At 40.0% G+C, this 24,442-nt stretch overlaps 1 protein-coding gene across 11 annotated transcripts in view; it reads left to right on the forward strand.

Moving 5' to 3' along the window:
* The window catches only part of Pard3 (par-3 family cell polarity regulator), a 533,206-nt gene that overhangs the window by 322,319 nt on the left and 186,445 nt on the right, over positions 1 to 24,442 (forward strand). For 7 of the 11 annotated variants that reach the window (XM_013009335.1, XM_013009334.1, XM_013009336.1 and 4 more), the window contains one exon: positions 7,619 to 7,844. In XM_013009335.1, coding sequence (XP_012864789.1) covers positions 7,619 to 7,844 — 226 coding nt within the window. Of the gene's footprint in view, positions 1 to 7,618; positions 7,845 to 13,138; positions 13,261 to 24,442 lie in introns of those variants that run through there. The other 4 variants (XM_013009341.1, XM_013009337.1, XM_013009338.1 and 1 more) reach the window with 2 other exon arrangements.

The following is a 24,442-nucleotide window of genomic DNA, read 5'->3' on the forward strand; positions in this document are numbered from 1 at the left end:
GGGTAGTTTGAATTATGTGCGATTTATCCTACTGATCTTTAAAAGCATTAAAAAAATTTCAAGTGAACTAGTAGGACTGCTGTGGTCATGATGCAGATGGGTTATGGGAAAGGGACATCAAGTAGCAATATTGGGGGCAGGATTACTCATCGTGAGGTGAGGAAGGTGTTTAGCAATGCCAGAGACACAGAAGAGCCTGTGTTGACATGCTCAGCAAATACCTGTAGAGGTGGCCAGTGCATATGCTGGTGGGGGCCTCTCCCATTAGCCCTGCCAATTAGCACATTTAGATCTTAGCATTCTCATCCCTGTGTGTACACCTTTTATTACCAAGATTTCATTATGCTCCTGAAATCTCACGCCTTTCCTCTTTCTAGTCCATCTCGAGCCCTTGTTATTTAACACTCAAGTATCCTTAAGGACCACCGGACTGGTCCTATGCCTGAAGGGAGTCACAGGAAGTGGCTGCTCACACTCTCCTTCTCACCCCTACCAGCTGTAGGGCTCATTCCTACCCACACTGTGCAGTCTCCTGACCATGCCTGCTGCCTTGCCTGTGTCTGCCATACTGCCTTCTTTCTTCCTTTTTCAGAACCTTTTTCCTGAGCCATCAAGTTTTCCCTTGGCTTTTGGGAGACAGACATTCTGACTTCTCAAAAAGAAAGAATATTTGTAACTTTTCTCTATGTTATCACATCTACACATTTTTATACTATTGTTTTTTACTTAAAAGAGTTTGAGCACAGTGGCCTAGAATCTCATTTTTGCTGCAGTAAATATTGTGTATGTTGTCACAGTGTACAGGAGTGTAGCCCACTCCTTGGTTAAAATAAGCTTTTATATGGCAATTCTAGTTTTGGAGTTTAAGTGCTACCATCTTGGTTCTATGAGAATTGTTGGAAGGAAAAACCATGTGGAACTTTCTACCAGTAGATAACTTGCCCCGAGACCATCGTTTAAACAGAAAATCCATTGGAAACCAAAAGCAAATTTGCAAGGGATTGCTAGGAGCCAGTTGTTCATGTTTGTAGTCCTAGCTACTCAGTAGGCCAAGACCTGGAGGATCTCGGTTTAAAGTTAGCTTGGAGAAAATAGCGTGCCAGATTCCACCTCCAATTATCACATGGAGGCATGGCTCAAGTAGTAGAGCACTAACAGCTAGCAAGCAAGCTGAATAAGTGTGAGGCCCCTGAGTTCAGACCCCTTAACCGGAGGGTGAGGAGAAATTGTGCAAAAATGTACAAAATTGAGGATGTGACCATATATGTGTGTTCTGCAGGGCACAGTAGGAGAGGAGGATGGCTCTGATAACAGGTGAAATCTTATTAGGATGTTTGTGAACTCTTTACCTACTTCACATGGGAGATGGATAAGAAATGGTTAGACAAAGTGAAAATGAAGGATGTTTTGCTAGTAAATCTTAGACTTTTGGGAATAATCTTAGACTTTTGTCTATCCACATAAACTGAAATTTTTTTTGAGGAAAAAAAGTTTTAATGTAAGTAACGTGTTTTTAGAGTAGAATTTTTGTTTTGTGATTCATCTACTCAAAACTTCCTCTAGTGGTGAAGACCCCGCTCTGGTAACACTCCAAATTGTCACATGGTTCATTCATGGTCTTACTCATTTCTTTATTATATGAGTTTCTTTGCCTGTACCACATCTTGTAGATATATCTGCTTCTTTGATCTTCATGTTTCATGGCTGACTTATATGTGTGTATAGATTTTTTTTTGTGGATTTTCATTAAAAGCAAAGTGTAAGCCTTGCCAAGAGCTTCACATTCTAATGTTAAAAGTCAGAGTCCAGAATGGCAGATTCTGTTACTCTCCACCATCTGTGTTACTAGCTGTTCATTTCCTATATATTTTTTTCTGTTCACAGCATTAAAGTATTGAACTTAAATAAGAAGCCAAAGTACTACTTTTGTCCCTACCATTGCTCAGTTCCTACTGAAGACTTTGCAGTTGCTGGGTGTCCAGGTCTCATCAGATCTTTATTGCAATGTTCTTTTACTTAGCACTCAGTAATAGAAATCAGTTGGTGGCAAGTGGATTTGTAAAGTGCAGTGAAATTTCCCATTAGTAATTTAACTGATTTTCAGACAATAGCTCCTGAAGATTGAGTCATTCTATGTGATATATCCTGTCCCCCATTTGGGTGCTTTCAGCTACACTTAATAGAAAATCCAACTCAGAACAATTTACATGATAGGAAATACAGTGTTTCATGTAGCTGGATTGTAGAGTTGGGCAGATCTAAGTTTTGTTTACTAATTCCACAGCCTAAGCGTGGTATCAAATACCCAATCTCTTTCTACCTCTTCTGCTCCACCTTTCATAGTTCAACTCATGCTTGGGGTAGTTGCAGAGCTTAGAGCTCAGGGAAGTTTTCCTTTCTTGTTGGAAATTGGTCATTGTTTCAGACATAGAAAGTATGTATTCAGTATGATATGATCAATATCAGTCAGCCTAATGACCTTGGACTGACACATCACAGGACACTGCATCCATAAGTTGGTTTAAACTTAATAATGTTCTTTTACCTAGAACCAGTAACACAAAGTATTATTGGAAGAAGAAAAGAGAAATGCATTTTGGAGAAGCAATCAACAGATCCTTACAAACCAATGATCAATTACCACTTCTCAATAGGGAAAAAAATGACTGATGACCATATATTTTGGAGACAACTTTTAATAGTAAATGTCATGACTAGATAGGCACTTTATATATGGTACAAGCTTCAGAACTTGGGACTTTAAATAAAATACAATGTCACTTTCCCCATAATCATGAACACATAAGTGCCCAATCTTCTCCAAACTTCTTGGTGACTCAGTCCTAATATGATACCTTTTAGAATTGAGTAGCTTAATTTGTAATGCAGACTTGAATTTTAATTGAGCTACATTTGCATCTGTTGAAAACATGGTAATTAGGTATGTCTTAATTGCAGAATGACTGTGCTTCACTAAAGAGAAATAAGCAGCTTCATGCTTTACCTTCATTACAAAAAGAATCTTGAAGGTACCTGTCTTTATAGGTGATCGCATGGAAGAAGAGCTGAAAGTTCAATGCACAGAGCAGGTTAAAACAGGCAGAAATTTTAGAAATAGGCATTTCTATTTGTTTGGGAGGAGATAATCATCTTCCTTTGTTCAGGCTCTCTGAAAAAGGAAAGCAAATAATATGTAAAGAGCAGAACTAAAGTGGAAAACATCAAAATTTATGTGGCATTTAGATAGTAAATTATCTAAATGTAAGCATACGATTAGTTTTTGCATTATAATTTACTATATGAACACAGTACATCAAGTCATTTACTGATGTATCACTATTTACTTTTCTTAGTTAAATATTCTTCACATGAGTATTTTGTATTTTCTTAGATTAAGGGAATAAGAATATTTCACAGCCATTTTTTATAGAGCAGTACTACAAGTACAATGATTGGCTTTAAAACTTACAGCCAAACTAATGTATCAGTGACTTTGAGTATATATAATTTCAAATATTAAGCATATGCAACCAATTTCTTTGAGCTTTTATAAATCACATAATTTTTGCACAGGGACATGATATAGTGAGAAATTCTTATTGTTAGCTCTCCAATAATTTCTAAGTTCGAAGCATATATAGTGTGATACTTTAAAGGAACATCTTATGTTTGTACATATGAAGCTCCATATTGCTAAATATTTTTAATTAGTTGGCATTCAGTTGGACTAGTTAGATCAGTATACCCCCAATAGAGTTCCATTGATGATATAGTATCTAAATTAGAATGTTCAGAACAAGCATAAAGAATTCTCAGATGTGCAAGTATCATTTTAAACATCCACTTGCTTGGGGCAGTAAAGTGAGGTAGGAGTTTTCATTTTATAAAATGAGGTTACAAAGCCCAAAGTTACTAAATGATTTAATACTTTCTCGTTTCATCCAATTTAGAAAATAAGTTGCATTACATACACCAGAAAATTATTGTGAATTTGAAAAGAATTGGCAAACAACACAACTTCAGCATATAGTGAGTTGTGAAGGCAATGCATTTATTCTGTTACTGAGCCAAGAGCAGACATATGCCCCTTGAACTTCCGCCAAAACTATTAGGCAGAAAACTCACAGAATTGCTACTGATATTTCCATTCATGATTTATGATAATGGTTGCTGTGGATGACTAAGTCATTTACATTTATTGAGCTCCTGTTTTTGTTTATAGTTGCAGACATTGTAAAGGCTCATAAAACCCATCAGATGATACATAAAGCACTAACAATAAGAGGATAAAATTAGTCGAGGAACTGATTCGAGGTAAACCAAGCACAATGGGTAGTGCAGTCCTGGTATTACTATTGTTGGGTTGTGGTTAGGCTTATCAGACCTGAATAGAGGAGAGGAGCAGGTATGTTCTAAAGACAGGCGGATGGTGGTATGCAGAAACTAGATAAAAACACATTTAGAACTTGTTGGCCAGTTATACCAGTTGTCTTTCATTTCAGTAGGCATTCCTTTGCAGCTGTAATTTTCCTGATAGTCCTTTTTAGAGGAGCTTACATAATGGAAGACAGACATGCATAAGATGTTATAGGAGAAGTGCAATAATAGAAGTGTAAGAGCCATTCAAATGTAAATAAAAAACTGATTCCATGAAGAAACTGTAGAACATTCACTAGCCTCTGTAAAGCTTATTTGAGTATACAAGTAGATCTATGTTTTTGGAACTTCTGAAAATATTACCTTGAATTTGAGGTCATGCCCAAAAGGGTTGATACCATGGTCTCCAAGCAGTTAGGACAAAGCCATGTTTGCTTAAGCTATATTTGCATTCTTTCATGGAGCTCTCATTTAAAAAAAACAAACAACTACACATAATTAACAAGCCTCTGGGCCAGCTGGCCAGGTTATTCTTTCCCTGCTCTGTGTAGAGCACATGAAATGACTGCTTTAATTCAGAATTATTTGTATAGCTTTGCATTCTCCCTATGTCCAACTGAAAGTATGGGCTTACTCTAACCCATTTATTAATATTATTACTATTATTTATTGCTATTATAATGACTTATTATCATCACAATTACTATTCGTATATTAATAAGAAGGGAAATAATCACATTTTCAGAGCCCCCATATCTTTTGGAGGAGGAAGGTGGGTTATTATTAGATAACCTGAATATGGGAGGAGGCCAGCCTTTCTAAAGTTATTTCTTTTACTAGTCTAGAGTCCACAGTACACATTTGATCTTTCTGAGTGATTTCATCGATCTGAGCTACAAGTCACAAGCATTAAATGACCACACAGGATTGACAATAAGGTTTTAAAATGCAGTGCTTACTCCTGGAACTATCTTCTGGGCAGACTGTGTGGTGACTGGATGACAGATTACCCGGATCCATGCTGTGTGAAGCGTGGAATTGAGCAGTCACAAGCAGAGTTGATCAAAGAACTAAATAAAGGTCTTGCTGAAGTACAACTGTGCAGTGAGGTCACAGTGAATGTAGCAGCCTCAGATTGTGAGGAAACCACTTCCAAATGGAAGAAGGTAGACTGAACGACCTCCAGAGAACCTTCCAGATTTAGACAATAATGCTCTTACTCTCCGGCTGTACCTAGGGCATGACCTCCTGGGATAAAAATACATTGACTCATGTATGTAATCAAATGTGTCAAGAAAAAGAATTCTGAACTTTTTTTTTTTTTGCTAAATACCTGGCATCTTTACAGAAAAACAGAGCCATCTTATCACCACTGTGCCCTCATTTAATAATTTCTTTTCTGATATTGAGGGTTTTAATAGCAAATGCCTAATACTGATCAGCATTGTCTTTGCTGATTTCATATCCTTGCTACAATTTACTGGTAATTCAAGTGCTCCTTGGCTGGTAGACAGGCAAGACAGGACTTTACTTAAAGATAAATTAACTTAGTTTGGAGGTTAGTTCTTGCAAAAGATTGAGTTGAAGCCTGACTAGCCTATTTGGTTCTATATACTAGAACCTCAGAAACACTCAGAAACACATACTTAATTTGTTGACTCTGGAAAGAAATGACTTTGGAAATGTAGGGAATAGTCTGAAGCTCTCATAATTTTTATTGTATCTGGAAGAACAATTTTATATGACCAACTTCAGAACAGGTTCATGTGGACATTTGTGCGTCTTAATAGAGAAATTCCTAAAATTCTTTCAGTAAGTAGAAGCTTTATATAGTTGCTTGTGAGTCTTTCAGTGAAAACCACCATTTGGAGCATTGGAAGTACCCTTGGACTACATGTTTGAAGTGTTAACAAATGGAACATTCTTATCACTAGTTTTTATCTGTAAAGATGGAAGGATTGTAGTATTGATTTACTGGTTTTCATGACTCCATCTGCCTCTGTTCAGCTGCCATTGTGACCTGGGTATATAAAATGTGGAGCAGTAGAATACAGTGTGTATAATAGTGGCATTACTTTCGATGTGGGCCTAATGCAGTAATCCTATAAAATCATGTTCCAGTAGCCAGGAGGATCTTTTGCAGCTACAAACCCCATAATCCACTTGTGTGTGCACAGATCATACCTTGACACACCAAAATACCTGGAGAGAGAAGTCCTCATGCTGATTTTGGTGAGGGGTATAGTTTAGCATATTGAGGAACCAGACTATATCTTCACTATCATTAACCAAGAAGAAAAACTGTGTGGAGAGGGCTGTGTGTTCCCTTTCTTTTCATTTTGCACACACAAAGCTCATGGTCCTGAAGGGTACATGCTGCATGAGGAAGTATCACCACTTCTCCTGCAGTACACACTTGCTGGAAAGGGCCTTAATGTCAATATTGCATCCACTCCCTCTCGTCCTTGGTGCTTAAACCAGGTTTTTAGACTCCAGGCTCAAAGTTAGGTACATCCACTTGCCCCCATATGCCACATAAAAAGGCACGGTAAAAAACAGAGAAAAGAGATGTATGGCATGGCAGCCATAGGAAGACAGCACTTAGTATACATCGGCCATCTTCAGAGGTGTAGACATTGGCTTCAGGTTAAATAGGGAGAATTAAGGGCAGGGAATGAGAAAGGGCAGTTACAACAGTACCAGTCACAGGTGTGTGGCCTCTGGGGTCATTATCTCAGTCTTTGGAGGAGTTTCAGAGAAGTTATCACTTTGTTACTGGAAGAGAGCAGGAACAAGATGGTTTCCTGAGTTGGGGGCTGAGTTTAAGATGTTAAGAAGAAGGAATTTCCAGTGTCAGGGGGAAGTTTGCCTTTCACATAAGGTGTTTATCAATGCATTTTTATCTGTTCTGCAAACAAGGTGACTGCAAAGAGGCTGCAGCTGAAAATAGTTCAGATCAAAGGGCACAGATACATAGTTGGGGGACCCAGTGACAGCACCTTTTACTTACTTTTTACAAAGCCCACTCCCTGTGGGCTAACCTCTGTGGGTAGGAGTCACGACACACTTACTACACAGCCCCTTCTTGTCTTCCTCATTATTAAATAGCACTGCTGTCCATACCCAGGGCAGGGCCCTTCTGCTGTTGAAAGTGTGGAACAGTAGAGTCCTTGTGTCTTTTAGTGTCTTGACTTAGTTGCTGTGACTCCCGGTAATCCTTATCTTTCTTTTCTCTTTCAAGTGGAAGAAGACACAGAAGAAAGTTCAAGATCAGGACGAGAATCTGTATCCACAGCCAGTGACCAGCCTTCTCTGGAGAGACAGATGAATGGGAACCAAGAGAAAGGGGACAAGGCTGATAGGAAAAAGGACAAAACTGGAAAAGAGAAGAAAAAAGACAGAGAGAAAGAAAAGGATAAAATGAAAGCTAAGAAGGGAATGCTGAAAGGCTTAGGAGACATGTTCAGGTAAGTCCTTGCTTTCATAAACCTCATTGTTATGTGCCATTCCCTGTGGGATATGTTCTGTTTTTAGGGGACTTCTTTATTGGGTAAACATTAAAGAATATATTTCCACGGACCTAAATGTAGTATATACTCTCAATGTGTATGGTCCATACTGAAATGCTGCTTTGTGCCACATGGCCCTTATAAGTGATGGTGAGCTTAATAAAAGCAGTAAACTGCATTTGACATCATTGTCTATCTTTGGGGGCAACCAAAATTCTCTTAGCTATTGCATGTTTACTTTCTTCAGGATTTCACTTTAGTTATCTCAGATCATTTCAGCAGTCTTGAAGAGGATACTTTGCCAAGCATGTAAATAGCAAAGAGATGAAGGAGGGCCTGTGTGTCTTCTTCTGCCTGAGTGTAAAAACCCAGGAGACAAAGGGCTATGCAAGCTGTGTTTGTTCTTTTTTGTGTGTGGGAACAATGGCTCATTATTTAAATTTAACACAGAACTCAAGTTAGTGGTAGCATTTAAAGGTTCATTAATAACAAGTCTAATAAAAAATGTTACAGATAGAGCTTCAATTAAGCTGTGTTGATTAATTTAATACTTATTACTTCAGTCTGTAAAGATTTCATTAAACACAGTCTCTGGCTGTTCCTTGACAGTTGTTTTTGTGTCCCTAAATTATACTCTAGGATTACTTAGCATTATCATTTTTTACAAATCACTGCTATACAATAAAAGTGACAAGTTGTTCAGAAGTTGCACTGAAACTCCCCCATAAATGTTCGTCTAAAGTGATTTATAATATTCAAGCATTTAATGTTAAATATAACAATTGCTTAATTGTTCTATAAATTAAAACCCTAAACATATCAAGATGATGGTTTAAAATTAAAAACATACAGCTCAGCCCCTTGACTTTTCCAAAAGTAGTTATCTTGCAATATGAATCCTTCCCTTTTAACTTGTTTTTAATTACAAAATGTGAACAAGAGTTTTTATTTTAATAGAATCTCTTGGTTTATGATCCTTAGGTTGACCTCAATAACTCAGGGCATTATAGATATGTCAGGCCTGGAAAGTTGAGGAATCGCAGCCAGCCTACAGGCTACACAACACAGCAGATATGTTACATAGATGTCTAGTTGAGTCAAGGGCAAGCAAGAAGGAAACTAGAGACTTCCACTAGCATAGCTAGCCAATTAGTAATATAATACCATGCTTAGTTGAAATGGAATTGTACTGCTGTCTCCCCCAGCTTTAGAACTTTAGAATTGTCCCAGTTTTTCATTTGAGTTTCTCTTGTTTATATACTACTTACGAATACATTTCAGTCAGATCAACTTTCTTCATTATATTTCTTGTCCAAAAAATATTTACAGGACAAAATTGGTCAATTGCTTTTTTCAGCTCCTGTGTTAACCAAGGGTCTTTTCATTCCATATATGCAATATGACAGCTCATAAACTGGTATCCACACAAGGCACAAAAATAAAGCTGCTGCCCATCATTTGGGATTTAAGGAATTTGTACTACTCTCCTCTTTAAATAAGAGAGTAAGAGGAAACCTCTTGACATGTGGCCTTGTCCCATTTCCAGAGGCTTCTGACATCTTATTGAAAATGAATAGCCTATTTATTTTCACTCACCAGACAATATTTCTCTGATAGATACAGGGTTTTGTTCTTGATATGGAATAACATAAACTTAGAGTAGTTTGGAATTTTATTAATTTCAAATTATCTTTGCAAATTGTAACTCCAGTATTAGAGTTTTCTGGTTGGGGTGTGTGTATATATCTATACACAAATGTATATTTAGATATGTATGTACACCTATATGTGTATGTTTGTCTATGCATGTATGTATATGTATACACTTTTGTGCCAGTCCTTGGACTTGAACTCAGAGCCTGGGCACTATCCCTAAGCTTTTGTGCTCAAGGCTAGAGCTTTACTACTTCTGTTTTGCTTCTGGTTTTTTGGTAGTTAATTGGAGATAGGTGACTCATAGACTTGCCTGTCCAGGATCATTTTGAATTGCAATCTTCAGATCTCAGCCTCCTGAGTAGCTAGCCCCTAAAGAGGAGCACATTACAATCCTCTTTCTGCTAAAGGTCCTGCAAAACATGACATATATTTCAACTATATAACTTGTAATGAAAGCCACCTTTGTGATAGAGCACTCAACACATTTTTAACATCAAAAGCCTGCATGCTTTTGAAAATTGAATTGTGCATTCAGATGTAGGAACCGAAGCTTTTAGTTTTTTATTTGTTTGTTGTTGTTGTTGTTAATTAAACTCCTGTTCTCCCAGTATTTAAGAATGACTAGTAATAATTTTACGAACACCTGCTCTTTTCTGGTGTGTCTGGAAAACTTTACGGGGTTTGTTGAAGTTAGATTGTATTAGCATATATGGACCAATGGTCCAAACCAGTTCTTCGACTCAGCCATGGTTAAAAATTAAATATTTATATAAAAATCAAAGGTAACAAGTAGCCAGAATTAATCACTTTCTAATTATGCCCCTGTGTTATGATCCCTACTTCTGAGAAGAAGGATGCTTGGATTTGTATACTATTCTAAGTACAGCGAGTGAATAGCTCTGCAAAGCAATTCCCTGCTCCAAGTTTATTGTCACAATGGCAGCTTAACATTGGCTATGCTGGGAGTATTTACCCCTTGAAAGTCTACAAAACCTAGAGACAGACCTGATCTCTCTCTGGGTGGTGGAGGGTGTTAATGTGTCTTTGGGCAGAAGCACTATATCTTATGCTTGTATCTTTGGACATGGCTATATGCTATCTGATTAAAAACTACTTGTGCTCAGCCCTTCAGAGTTGAAGTTACCAAATATTGCTGCTTAAAAATGAGTGAAGTATATGATCTCTTAAACATAAAGTAAATGTTTACAAAAAAAAAACAATCTATTGCATCTCAATCCTTTTTTCACATTTTCATTATATATCATTAGTATTTGAGAATCATTGTTGGAATAAAAATCTTAGACATCTTGTATACCTACTGCATCTAATTATTTAAGCCTAATAAATTCTCAGGTTGGTTCTTATATCTTTTCTTCCTTTTCAAATAGCATAAGGGAAATATGGTAAGATTTTAAAATTAGTTTCTTCTTTTCTCTTTGTTCTTTTGAAGAGGCTGGCTGTGATTTCCTGAGCCATTTTGCTTTGAAATAGCCTAACCAAAATTTGTGTGTGCATATACATTTCTCAGTGCAGTGCAGTTTCAAGTAGAACAGGTCAGCATAGGCCTGAAGTACAAAGAAACTGTACATCTTTATGTATTTTGTTTGTTTCTATTTTATGGTTAAATAATGAAAAGACTAAGAGGAAAGAGCATTAGATACTCACAGTCCAGCTTTTTCAGTAAATGTTGCAGCACAAAACCTTTTTCTCTGTAGTCTAATTGAAGTAATACATTTTCCTTCAAAGAGAGTATCACAAGCTCTCCTACCCACCATTCTGTTTTCCCTGACACACATGCAGACATGTGTACATGCTTGTGCATGTGCGCATACACACACACACACACACACAGACACACACACACACACACACACACATAGTTGTAACCCTACAGGTATGACATTTTTTGTTAAAATACATTTGAGAGCCACACAAAGACACTATATTTCAAAAACATACTAGAGGAAGTTGATGGTACACTGAATAGAAATTTCAACTTCTTGCCTGTTATATAGACCACAGGGTTTTTTGAATGGTATTCACAAAATGTCTTAATTATTGCTTGAGGAAAGATGAAAATCATGTGTACCCATCTTCTTCTTGTGAATTATGAAGTGTATAAAGAGCAAAAGTTACTTTCATGGAAAATTTAAATTGCAAATTTATATGTTTAAGGAATCAAATCACATATGTAAAGTGTCTGTGTTTATATTAATTACTCTTACATATAAGAGTATATAAGGATTCTTCTTTGGCACATATGTAGCTCATCCTGCCTTAATGAAAATGGCTTTGGTCCAGGCACCAATGGCTCACTCCTGTAATCCTAGCTACTCAGGAGGCTGATATCAGTATCCCAGTTTGCAGCCAGCCAGGCAGACAAATCCAAGAGACTCTTACCTCCAGTTAACCTGAACAAAGGTGGAAGAAGAGGTATGACTCAAAATAGTAGAGCAATAGTTGAGTGAAAACACCAAAGCCCTGACTTCAAGCTTCAGTACGCAGAAAAGAAAAAAAAAAAGAAAGGAAAGACAGAAAGATAGAAAAAAAGAAAGAACAAAAGAAAGAGAAAAGAAAAATAGAGGAAGATAGTATGGCTTTGTATCAACCAAGCCTGGGCGAAGTACTTCCACACAGACAAACCTGACCTAAAATGTGACCATTCTGGTTATAAAGCGCAGAAGGAGGAGGGTCTAAAATTTTGAGGCTTTGCACATGCTTCATTCTCAGATGCCTGATGATTCCAATTTTTCACTCTAAAATGTTGTCATATCTCTGCAACACTAGGAGGTAAAGAGGGAACACAATGCGTCCAAGGAGATAAATTGGTTGCTTACTAGTGAAAACACGTGCTCTTTGAAAGAAAGCAACAGCATTTGTGAACAACATATTTTGGCCTCAATTTTCATCTCCAAATAGAAATTCCCAACAAAATCACAAAATCCTGTCTTCTCATATATTAAGAACTTTATGTCCTCCTCTTGTTTCAGATTTGGAATAAGTGCAATCTGAGATAAGTAGAACTAGTGTCGGTTCTGTTGAAAATTCTGTGTGCCACCAAACTGAAGGTTCCTAGAAAGAACCATGCTGTTCATGCTTCAGATTTCTTTCTTTCGATTTGTTTTGTTTTGTTTTGTGATAGGGTCCTGCTGTGTAGCCCGGACTGGGAGTGCAGGTGTGTGCCAACATGCCTGCCTGAACTTTATTTCTTGCTATTGTCCATATATGATTACTGAGAGCTTATCACTGTGGAAAGCTAGAACAAAAGTAATATTGCAATAATACCATTAGAACTGAATTTTCCAATTACAGTTAAAACAACCATGTGGCTCCTGCCACATTGCTTTACTGGGTTCTGGTAAGGCACATAAGTAATTTAGTGTGAAAACTTTATTGCTGGAACCAGGTATGTTGCTAGCATTTCCTTTCTAGAATATAGTCGTTCCCAGAGCACAAGGGACAGAGCAGACCTTTAAAGTAAATGCTGCAGTTTGGAGGAGTCATGTGAGGCCTCTGGGAGGATCGAAGCCGTTCATATTGCCATTGCTCCTGACTGTGCTTACTAACCGTGTGTCTGTACCGTGTTTCTCATTTAGCCGTGCCAAACTGAAGCCTGAGAAGAGATGAACAACAAAGCAGATTCAAAAATGTCTTGAGCAGCACGTGTTGCCAGTCGTTTTTTTTTAAAAAGCAAAAATAAATTGACTTTCAATGAATTCTTAGTGGCTGTTGACGAATTTTGTTTACGACATCAGCAGTTTTGATTAGTAATTTCTATAGACATCACTTTGGAACTTTCTGGCCTTGATTTCAAGTCTGAAGTTTATAAACCACTGCTTTCAGAAGGCAGAGGTGTGTTTTTTTCCTACGTCCCCCACCCTCCACCCCTCATTCCTCCATGCTGGTGTGTTCAGAAACCATCAGTTCACACCTGCTGGATATCAGTCAGGGCCTCCAAGATTATGTAAAGCACCACAACCTTTGTCCCTTGGGGTGGGGTGGGGGTTACAGAAGTCACTTCTTTAGTGAGATGCAGCTAGGCAGAGTGATGAGCAAATAAAGAATTAGTTTCTTTATGTGCTATAGAGTTTAGACAGGAAATACGGGCTTTGAAAAATCTCTTTCCGTTTTCCAGGATAACTGAACTAGCAAATTCTCCCAGTGTCTAACAGGAGAGCTCCTTGGACAAACAGCAGTCTAGAGTGTGCTGGTGAAGTGTTCCTTCCATGTCAGACCCAGATCTGAGTGCCTGGAGCTCAGACCACCCTTCCTGTAGAAGGAAGCCATTCACCTTGCAGGAAGCCTTTGCTCACAGTCTCTCCCTTATGCAGGCCCTTGGGACTGCAGGAAAACACCCTTTCTTAGTTCTCTTTCCTGAGACTGTTAGAATTGCATCCTAAATGTAGAAGATGGAAACCACTTAATAAAAGGGCTTCTGGAATTGAGTGAATACCCTTAAGGAGAATTTAACTGTTCAGACTTGGTAGATGTTTCCAGCTCAGCCATCCCACTCCCTACTCTACTTATACCACTCACCCAACCCCTCCCTCCCCACCAAACCCCTCCCTCCCCACCCAACCCACCTAACCCCTTCCACCCCCACCCAACTCACCCAATCCCTTCCTCCCTCACCCAATTCACCCAGCTCCTCACTACCCCACACTACCCCAACCTGGAAGCCCTCACTTGTGCACTAAGAAGACTGGGTAACACTGGCTTTACCGTGTCAGAGATTTGGTCACTCAGGACTAATTGCCATGTGGATTAATAGGCCTAGTTTTACATTGGTAAAACTAAATGGTAACCTATGCTAATAACTCATGCAGTTAAAGCATGTATGAACAAAACTACACCTTCCTATGAAATCCAGTAGCAGGGCTTTGCACTGATAAGAAAGAACTGGAAAAGAGAGGGTCTGTATAACTTTCATTTGTTTTCCTATTTGTTCCCTAGGCAAAGAAAGGCCCTGTTTTATAAGTGTACATGACAGGAGGCATCCGTGGACTAAGTTCCAAATTTTAAATACCAAGGACTTAATGTATGCTTCTTTTCACTTGAACTGAAACTGAGGTTGCTGGATTTTTTTTTTCTTTTTTAATGCTAGAAAGTGTCAGACTGACCAGTTAGCAAAGACAAGTTCTGGGGTAGCTGATACTTATATTTTTCAAGTATTCTTCCATTTATTGTTAGCACTTCTCAGTGAAGCTTCCTACCCCCCCTCCCCACCCACAGCGTAGAAGCTGACTGCAGAGAACGCTGGAGGAAACATAGAGTGTGGCGGCTCGGGCGCTCTAAGACCTTTTCAGATGCTCTTTAGCGTTTCTTTTCCACAGACCTTCAGCGTGTATATAGAGTGCAATGTCAGGAATGACACTGACTTTATAGTCTCTTTAAAGCAAACCTTTTCAAAAAAGGAATTTTTGACAGTTCTGAGATGCTAAGTCAATTTCAGTTCCAGACTGTAGAAAATGGAATCTTTTTTCTCCCACAATTGATGTGAAAATTGAAGGCTACTGACTATTCACTTTCTAATAACATAGGGTAAATAAATACTATCACACCATTGAAAAATGTACTAGAAGACAGGCTCTACTAATGACATTCACCACAACATACTGAATGTTTCCTGAATGTTTTTATTGTTACCGTCAGAGGCCCTATATCTTTTACATTAAATATAATGGATCAAATACACACCATTCCTAAATGTATTTTATGAAGCCAGAAATTATTATGTAAAGTAATTGTTTTAGTCTTTCAAATAACCTTTTAAAGAATTCACTGGGGAAATGACCTCTTACATAATTGAAGGTTAGATGGTTTTCTTCTGACCTATGTTTAATAATAGCCAGTTTAGAAACAAAAGCCTCAAATCAGATTAAACTCGAAATCACAGTGAAATAATCATGTCTGTGATGACCTCTGCACTTGCATTTTGCTTGGTGTGGTTAAGGTTCTGGTCACCAAGCACCCAGGCTATCAGATGAGGCCAAGTGTCCAGAAATCCCTCTGGTCCTCCCCTGCCTGTTCTGGGGCTGGGTTCCAGCCATTTTTTCTTCTCTCTCCTGAATCACCAGTGACTCCCTTCTGCTGGATCAACTAACAATATTCTTTATTTTTTTCCTCCTGTCATTATTTTCAAGTCTTGTAGCTCTTCTTCCCATTCTAATACTATCTCTTTTTCTCTCCTATACTTCATAGCAAACTCAGTGTTGAATAACTGGCTCTTTCCATTTTCCATTCTCTCTTGTACTCCCTTCAGTGAGACTTTTGTCTCATTTCTGCTCCAAAAGTCTGTTCTGGTCCAAGTCTCTAGTGCCCTCTGCGGTGACAGGCCCATGGCCGTTCTCATCTCCTCCTCACAAAAGGGATGCACTCACCATGCTGCCTGTGCTCTTCCTAAAGGCAGCTTTGCTGGCTACCTCTCCACCCCGCCCCTGCTCCAGGCTTCTGTGTTAAGGCTGCTCCCCAAGGTACTTCAGTACTCAGGCCTCTTTGTTTTTCTTTTATTGTTTGTTTGTTCTTTCTTTCTCTCTGTCTTTCATTCTTCCTTCTTTCTCCACTTTCACTTTTTCTTTTCCTCCTTCCTTCCATCTCTCTTTTTTCCTCTGACTCTGTCTGTCTGCCTGCCTGTCTGCCTGTCTGCCTGCCTGTCTGTCTGTCTGTCTGTCTGTCTGTCTGCCTGCCTGCCTGCCTGCCTGCCTGTCTGTCCTGTCTGTCTGTCTGTCTGGCCTGTCTGGCCTGACTGGCCTGTCTGTCTGTCTGTTTCTCTCTCTCTTTCTGTCTTCCTAAGCCTCGAATTCAGGACCTAAGCATTGTCCCTTAGCATTTTCACTAAAGGATTGCATTTTGCCACTTGAACCGTACTTCTACTTCCTGTCTTTTGATAGTTAACTGGAGATAAGGGTCTCATGGACTTTTCTGCTTTGTCTGGCTTTGAACTCAGATCCTCCTGAGTAGCTAGGATTATAGGAGTGAGGCACTAGTGCCTGACTCTTTCTTTCCTCAGTAACACAGATGCTGATGTTCTTCGGAAACAGAACCTTTGTATTCTAAATATAGTCTATGGGCAGACAGACGACTTCCAATTTCACATCTCCTGCCTGCTCACTGTTGGAACTCCACATCTTCAGAGCCAGATCATCTGCCTGTGAACATTGGCCAGGCAGATAAACCATTCCATGCTTTACCTATACTGGGATATTTCCCCAGAACTTCTTCTCATTGATGCTGTTTTAGATCAGCTCTGTTTTCATTGGTTAGTTCCCAAACCTTGGAACAATTTCTGATTCCTATATGTTCCTCGTACTGCACTTCCGATGTATTAATATACAGTAGCCCATTTAGTCTTCTTTAAACCCCAACTGTAAGCCTAGGACATCCTTTTTTATGGTAAAGGTGATATACAGAGGGGTTATGGTTATATAAATAAGGTAGTAAGTGAGTTTCTTTATGAACAGTATTACCCCCTCCCCCATTTTCTCCTGCTTTCCCCTCCCCCGACTCTCCTCCCCCCAAGTTGTAAAGTTCATTTCCAAAACAGTGTTTAATGAGTATCACTGTTGCATCGGTTAACCCTTTGTCTCCCTGTTTCTGTGATTCCCTTTCCCTTCTGCAAATCAGATAAACTTATATACAAGACAAAGAGTTCAGAAATTTCTAGTGTCTGCAGTGCTACTAGAGTAAGCACTAATTAGCAGTGTATCATCCAGTGGAATCAGAAATGGAGACCAAGAAGTGATGATGGGCCAGGCATCTAAATTAGCTGGAAAGAATGGAAATGGAGAAACTTGAAAACAACAAGTAGGAATATTGGGGCCTTAGCCCCAGACTGTTCCTAGTTTGAGCAGCAGCTGTCTACTTGTGTTCCCTGTTGCCACTCATGCCTCTCTGAGCTGTGTTCTCACCACAGCCTTATGTTTCATTGTCTTCTTTCTCTGTTCAACTTCCCAGGAGCCTTCCATACCACTCAGAAGGAAGGGACAACTTTAGAATTACCTGCTGGGTCTGAGGACTTGCCAACCCCACCCAACCCCTCTAGCCTTGTTCCTTCTCTCTTTGCCTGTAGTGTCTTTACTCCAGAGAAACAAGTCCCCTATTCCTCCTCCTCCTTCTCCTCCTCCTGCTCTACCTTAACATCTGCCTGGAACCTGCTAGGTCCACTTGCCCATGCTCCTTTCTCTGCATGGAACATTTTCTTCTAAGATACACTTGGGTTTACTTTTGTACCTCTAATTCCTCCATTCAGGTGTCACCTTTTCAGGGGATGGATGCAGACTTTCAAAATAAACTGCCTCTTTTCCTTTCCCACTGTTTTGCAATCTTTTTCTCCCTTTACCCCCACTGTTACCTTAAAATATACTCTATCCACTTGTTTTGCAGTGGCAGGGATGTTAGCCCTTTACCCTGTTAAATCCCTAGCAGCTTGGTGTGGTGGTTGGCATGTAGAACAGGTTCTGGTCCGCTGAAGCCTTCAAGTGGCCTCAGCCTCTGCCCGTGGCGTCTCCAAACACTTAGGAGGCAGCTCTGCTATTCTCTCTGCTCCTGCTGAAGTGCCTAGGAATAAGAACAGCCAGAAGCAGCCGTCAGCAATAACACAGAAGCCAGGGTGAGGGGATCCCAGGTTCAGGGCCCTTAGTGTTATCATGTTAAGCCCTAAGTCCCACATCCTTAGCCATAAAGCAGTTGTGCTCATAGGAGTCTGGCAGAATGCAGAACTGCAGGCTCCACCTCAGATCCGCTGATGGCACACCCACAGTTAACAGCCCTGAAGATTTATGTCTGTACCTACTAAGAGGTCAGAGGCAAGGCATGCTCAGCCTGCTCCCAGAGCTGGTCTTCCAGATTGTGGGATAACAAACTGGAGGCCACACCCCTGTGGTTGGCTTTCTCCAGTTCCCTCAGATCCAGTTCCACTTCCGTGTCAAGTGTTTTCATCAGCTTCCGGTCACCCCGGCTCTGTTCCTGTTCAGTCTGTTTCTAGTGAAATCTAGACCAGGGCAGAGCATGTTTCTTGAGAAAGGAAATAAATTTCTGGAGAAAGTGGTAAGTGGTGTATTTGAGAAGCTTCTATTTGTAGTAATTATGCAGTTATGACTGGTTATTCTAGGGCAACACTGGTGTCCCTCTTTTTGGTAGAAGATGTCACAGGCCAGGCTTCTGTCATGTAGGTCTCTGAAGGACATCCCCTTCCTGTTTGGGGGATCAACACTGTGTTCTGAGGTTTGGGGTAGACCTCACTGTTTTCTCTGCTATCAGTAGCTATGGACACTTAACCTTATGCATTTATCAGAATCCATACAAGATAGGATCAGCAAACTCTATCCTTCCTGCTGGGCAGTTCTTCAGCTTTCAGGCCTGAGCGATGATAGATTCAAGCAGTGATCATGTCTGAATTGCCTGGTACATATCTTCGTAGGAATCCAGCCAGCTAGCCTAAGAGATGGGATAAGATTCTTTCCATAAAAGAAGTCAGACCTTGGTCTTGATCCGCACAAACTGGGTGAGCGCTCATGAAAGGCCACACTCTGAGGTTTCACACCAGGGTTTCCTCATCGGCCAGACAGGGATGTACCCGTCCTGCTGAGACACCTCAGGGCCAACCCGCCCCTGAGTCTATAATCTGCTGATGTAGATTCTTCTACAAGGTGTGGTTTGACAGCCTGATGACAACTTGGCCTCCTTAGTTTCCCTCCCATGGCATACATAGTATTTATATTGTGATTTGCATCTCATCCATCCATCTGTCTGTCTGTCTGTATGTCTCTCCTTCTTTATATAAAATATTTTAATCTTTTCATTACTATTTTTTCACTTAGTAATAGATTTTGCAATGAGCTGAATTAACTACAAATATTTATACTTTTGTAGCTAGGATGTCATCCATTATACTATTGCTGATTTTGTTGTGTAGTGTGTCGATCATTGCCTCCTTAAAGGGTAGCAAGCAGCTTGAGTAGCTTACCACAGCTGGCATTGTCTCTTGTGGTCATCCTGGAGGACATTCTAGGCATGCTTCCATAACCCATTTGATCCTCCTTTTAACCCTGAAGATATTATTTTCCAGTCTTGTCTGTGGACAAGAAACATAAAACACATTTGGAAGACAGGAGCTAATTTGCTATGGTCACACTGTGGTGAAGTGGTAGAGACATGCTGAATATGAGTTCTCACCACTGTGCTGGACAGGCAAACCCTTCTTGGTCCACTCTGGGGTGGTTGTGCTGTACCAATCCCTGCTTGTGAGCTGAGTGTGTGTGTGTGTGTGTGTGTGTGTGTGTGTTTGGAATGGGAGGTAAGATTGTTGCTATGAGGTTCATCATGGGACACACATTACTATGGTGCATGCTGTGAAAAAGAATACATTCCTGTTGTCAGCTTTGAACTGTGGAACTTAGGAACCTGGCTTCAAATTTTATTCTTACTTGACTTCTATAGCTTTCTCTAGCTATGATTTCTATCCCAAAATTCCTTTTTTTTTTCCAAACAGAACTGAGGTTCAACTGAGGGTTCCATGAATACTAGGCTATTGTCTTCTACTGAGCTATACCTAAAGGAATAAAACCTAAAGGATTTTATTACTAACTCCAAAGTTGCCAACAGCATAGCTATTGCCTTAACTGAATTGTATGTGGTAGCATCTATTGCAAACAACATTCACGATAATAATTCACCACATGCTGTCTTTGCATTGGTTCTGTTCTGGCTCCTTTCCTGCCCTTACATATACCTTCCCCCTTTCCTTATACATACCTTCTTGTACATCTGGCCTGGCTCCACCCTGCCATTTCTTGCATTATCCTTTAATAAGTGTGAGGTCATTCCTCTTCCTCAGAATAGGTCTGGAATCTTACATTCTCTGTTAATCCCTGCTAATCCCCGGAGGTCTCTCACATCCTTTTCTCTACCTTCACTCTGCTGGTTACTGCTCTGTTCAGATCACCTGGTTACTGGCTCCTTGGCTGTCTCCCACCAGTTACCTGATCCTTGGCTGACCCCCAAGGCCATGACTCCTTTTGAGGAGTTGGCCCCAGGACAGGCTGTTGCTTCTCCTGCCTTCCATCTGTCTGGCAGTCTCCGCTTGGCTTTGGGGACTAGGGTAGACTCTGTGGTAGAATTTGCCTAGTGTGCTTACAGGCTTTGGGTTCCATAGCCAGCACTGCAAAAGCAAACAAAATAACAAAGATCCTGGTCTTTGTAAATTTTAACTGATGCTGTGTGTTAGGGTAATAACTTTTTATCTATTTCCTGCTTTTATAACTGATGTTAGCCATACTTTAAGTTTAGCTTTTGAATCTCTAGAGTTTTAAGTTTCTGAATTTTTTAGGTTTCTGAATTATTTTTATTTTATTAACTTGAACTAGTTATACAAGAAACTTTCAGTGTAGCATGTCCACATACATGTTCAGTACATCTTGGTCAGTCACTCCTAATGTCATTTTCTCTCAACTATCCCATCCCTACCCATCAAATTTGCTAGATCCAGTTTCACTATGTACTGTATTTGCCCACCTTTTCTCTTTCCACTTATCTGCCTGCTTTCTTTTACCCCCTCTACTCAAGATGTTCCAGCTTTCTGATATTCATTTTGTTAAGCTGTTAATTGTTCAAAGGGGTTTCACCATGGAATCTTAATGCATGAAGCATACTTAGGCAGTTTAATAATATATATAGGAACATATATATATATATATATATATATATATAATTACACATACGATTAAGTGTATGCAAATAACCCTGTATATATTTAAATATATGTTTACATTTTAGGTATAACAGTCACATATTAGAGAAAACATGAATCTTTGTCTTTCTGAGCCTTTTTTTCATTTATGTTCTTGAAAGTGATTTTTTTAATGTTATTTTAGTCTATAGCACTGATACTTTGGTATCAGTGATGCTGAGATGGAATCCATCTCTTGCACATTTTAGGTATTCACTCTACTACTGCCAGACATCTCTAGTGCAAGATTTTCTTCTTAATTATAAGGATCACATATATATTTATCAGGAGCTAGTTTTAAGAAATAGACTTTAGGCCAACCTTATACAAGTACTCTAAGAGACTAGAAGTTTTTTTTCAAAACCTTCTAGAGCATAAGCCAGCCTGGTGTTGCTTGGAGCTGGGGGTCAGTGCGTAGGAGCCTTTAAGTAGAGTATGCTGCTGTCACCCGAGTTGCCCCAGCCACACCAGGGGGCAAGGCGATTGCTTCATGACTGCCCTGTTTTGCTGAGTCTCCCCATTCTGTGTGTAGAGTGAGCAGCATATCCACTGACACGCAACTACTGAGGAGTGTCCCATTAAAGATGAATCTCTCTGGATCCTTTGTAAATGACTGGGTACATACTCCAGATTGGAATGAAGATAGCTTTCATCTTGCAAAGTGTGACCTGCCCCATTGTCTTTCCCAAACAGCCAATTCCGGCTATGTGGGCCTCTAGCCTTGATTACTTGTGAAGTAATCCTTTCCAGACCATATCCAGCTTCTACCTTTCCCACCCCCATCAGCTGTAGTGTTAAATGATTCTGAAATAAGCCCATTAGACAGCTGCATTCCCAGAAAATTCTGACTGTGTTGCATTAAAAGTCACCTGGGTAGGAAGACCATCATAGCAATTGTTTCTAAAGATGAACAGGTGGATATTTTTTCTCCTAAGCCTAGTTGTAGAGCAGAGTACTGTATGTAATGTGAGTTAAGACCATTCATTTCATATATTCAACAAATATCTGCTGAGTGCATACCACATCTGAAGCACTGTGCCAGGTATGGGGGAATTTAGTGGCTAAATAACGGAGTGATGACAGGTGATGGCCTAGTAATGAATAGGCTCTGTGCCAAGTGGACCTTGTGTCTCCCTCCAGAACATGACTTTAAAACTGAGCTCCAAAAGATGTCTGGGGTTCTCTAGGAGGAGGTGTTAAAAAAAATGAGTGTTTTGCATGGATAGGATTCATGTTTTTCACCACCATCCATAGTAAGCAGTGAATTCTTGCCAGGCACTCTTGGTTTATACCTTTTCAAAGCACTCATAGCAGAAGACCACAGGGACAGAGTCGCATATGAGAAAAGGGGTTTATTACCAGCCAAGGCTGACAAGGCCACCTTCCCCATGGGAGGGGGGGGGGGGAAATGGCACCTCTCCCTTTCCCAGGGGACTCTGTATACCATTGGAGCTAGAGGCAGGAGGTACTCTGCATGTACAGCTGGTCACTGAAAATGGCATGTAGGCAGGACAGAGTTTAGGTCTACCCAGAGAAAGATGGCGGGAGCCCTGGGGAGAGTTCTCATTTTCTTGTGAAGGGCAGGGTAGAATTCAGGTCTGGGTGGAAGGCTCTCTCCTATAGATGCAAAATCTGAAATCTGAAGATCAAGGTTCTCTAAGTCCAGGCAGACAAATACCAGAGATTCTTCAGTTAAGCAGAAAAAAAGCTGGGAGTGGACATGTGATTCAAGTGGTAGAGTGCCAGAAATGAGTTCAAGCCCCAGAAAGGAAAAAAGAAATACATTCTTTCTTGCAACTTGTGTATATACACTATTCACCAGGAACTAAGATGAATACTTCCCAGAGGAGCGTGTGCCTTTCTCAGTGTGCAGTACCCCTGCTCTTACTAGAATCAGCAGGGAAAAATGAGTAAGAGCCACACTCTATAGGTAGATTGTCACCACTTGCTTACTACTTGCCACTTTTACAAGCTACTAGGGGACTCCTACCAAATCAACTCTGAGATTATTTGATGTTTTTAAGTTTCAACAGACAATTTGGTTGGCACTGCTTAACTGGACATACTCTGTGCTTGTAAGAACTACATGTGAGAGATAGTAAGTCTTCTAGCTAATGACTCAGGACTGTTCGTGGCTCTTATTAGGAGATTGGCTGGATAAAATCAGCAACCTTTGAGAAAATGAAAAGATTCCTTTAACTGCAGAACATAGAGTGAACTAAATGGCTGAGCCAAGTGAGGCTGGAAAGTCTTAGATGGCTAGTGGGGACAGAGTACAAGGACCAAGTACAATTCTGGGGACTTAGCTATGTGCTTACATGTAAGAAAAATGAGGGAGGACAGTAAGAACTGATCCCCAAGCTTTTGGACTCTACAGGTGGGTGGTGATCCCACCCTAACTGGATACAGTGGAAGATGGATTTGGAAGAAGTGTGATAGTGTGACTCAGACAATGTCTATGATAGGTATGAATGGAAGTGACTTGTGGCTAGATAAAAGATTCCTAAGCCCAGACGTAGAAGGTGATACTTGAAACCCTGGCTTATCTGTGGAATGCTTTTCTGGCATTCAGGTGTTCTGAGAAGGAGTAACAAAGATCTGAGGCATCTTTAAATATCTAGGGCAATAGAGAGGGGCAGGGACTGGGGCCATGGAAGGAGGCACTGGTGACCAAGGCAGACCTCTGCACAGGAGGAAGAAATCAGAAGTAGTCATGAAAACATTAGAGAAGGAGGGGCTTGTTAAGATTTAGAAAGTGCTCTTGATCTTGGCTGTGCTGTGAGTTGCTTTGTAACAGATCTGACCTTGGTGCTTCTGTGTGGTGTCAGCATAGATGGGCTCTGGCACTCAGGCTCGTTCCAAAGGGAGGTTGCCACCTACTAGTTAATTAATTCAAGAGCAGATCTTCTTTCCCAGTATCTCTATACAAACACAGATCCCAAATCCGTGCCAAGTTTCCTCATTCTTTGAACACTAGAAATGATATTTTCAGTCGTATGTTAACTCCAGTTACAGGTTTTCATAAGGAATTATAGAATCTAGGATAGATAGAGTTCATTTTTAAATAAAGTATTACCAAAATATAAATTGGAAGAAAAATGAATTTAGTAGCTGTTTTTGCTGGCTGTAGAGTCATGTCTTACCTTCTGCAGGGAAGGGATTTCTGCGTACTCCT

This window comes from Dipodomys ordii, unplaced genomic scaffold (genome assembly GCF_000151885.1).
Source record: "Dipodomys ordii isolate 6190 unplaced genomic scaffold, Dord_2.0 Scaffold9, whole genome shotgun sequence".
NCBI classification, from domain to species: domain Eukaryota; kingdom Metazoa; phylum Chordata; class Mammalia; order Rodentia; family Heteromyidae; genus Dipodomys; species Dipodomys ordii.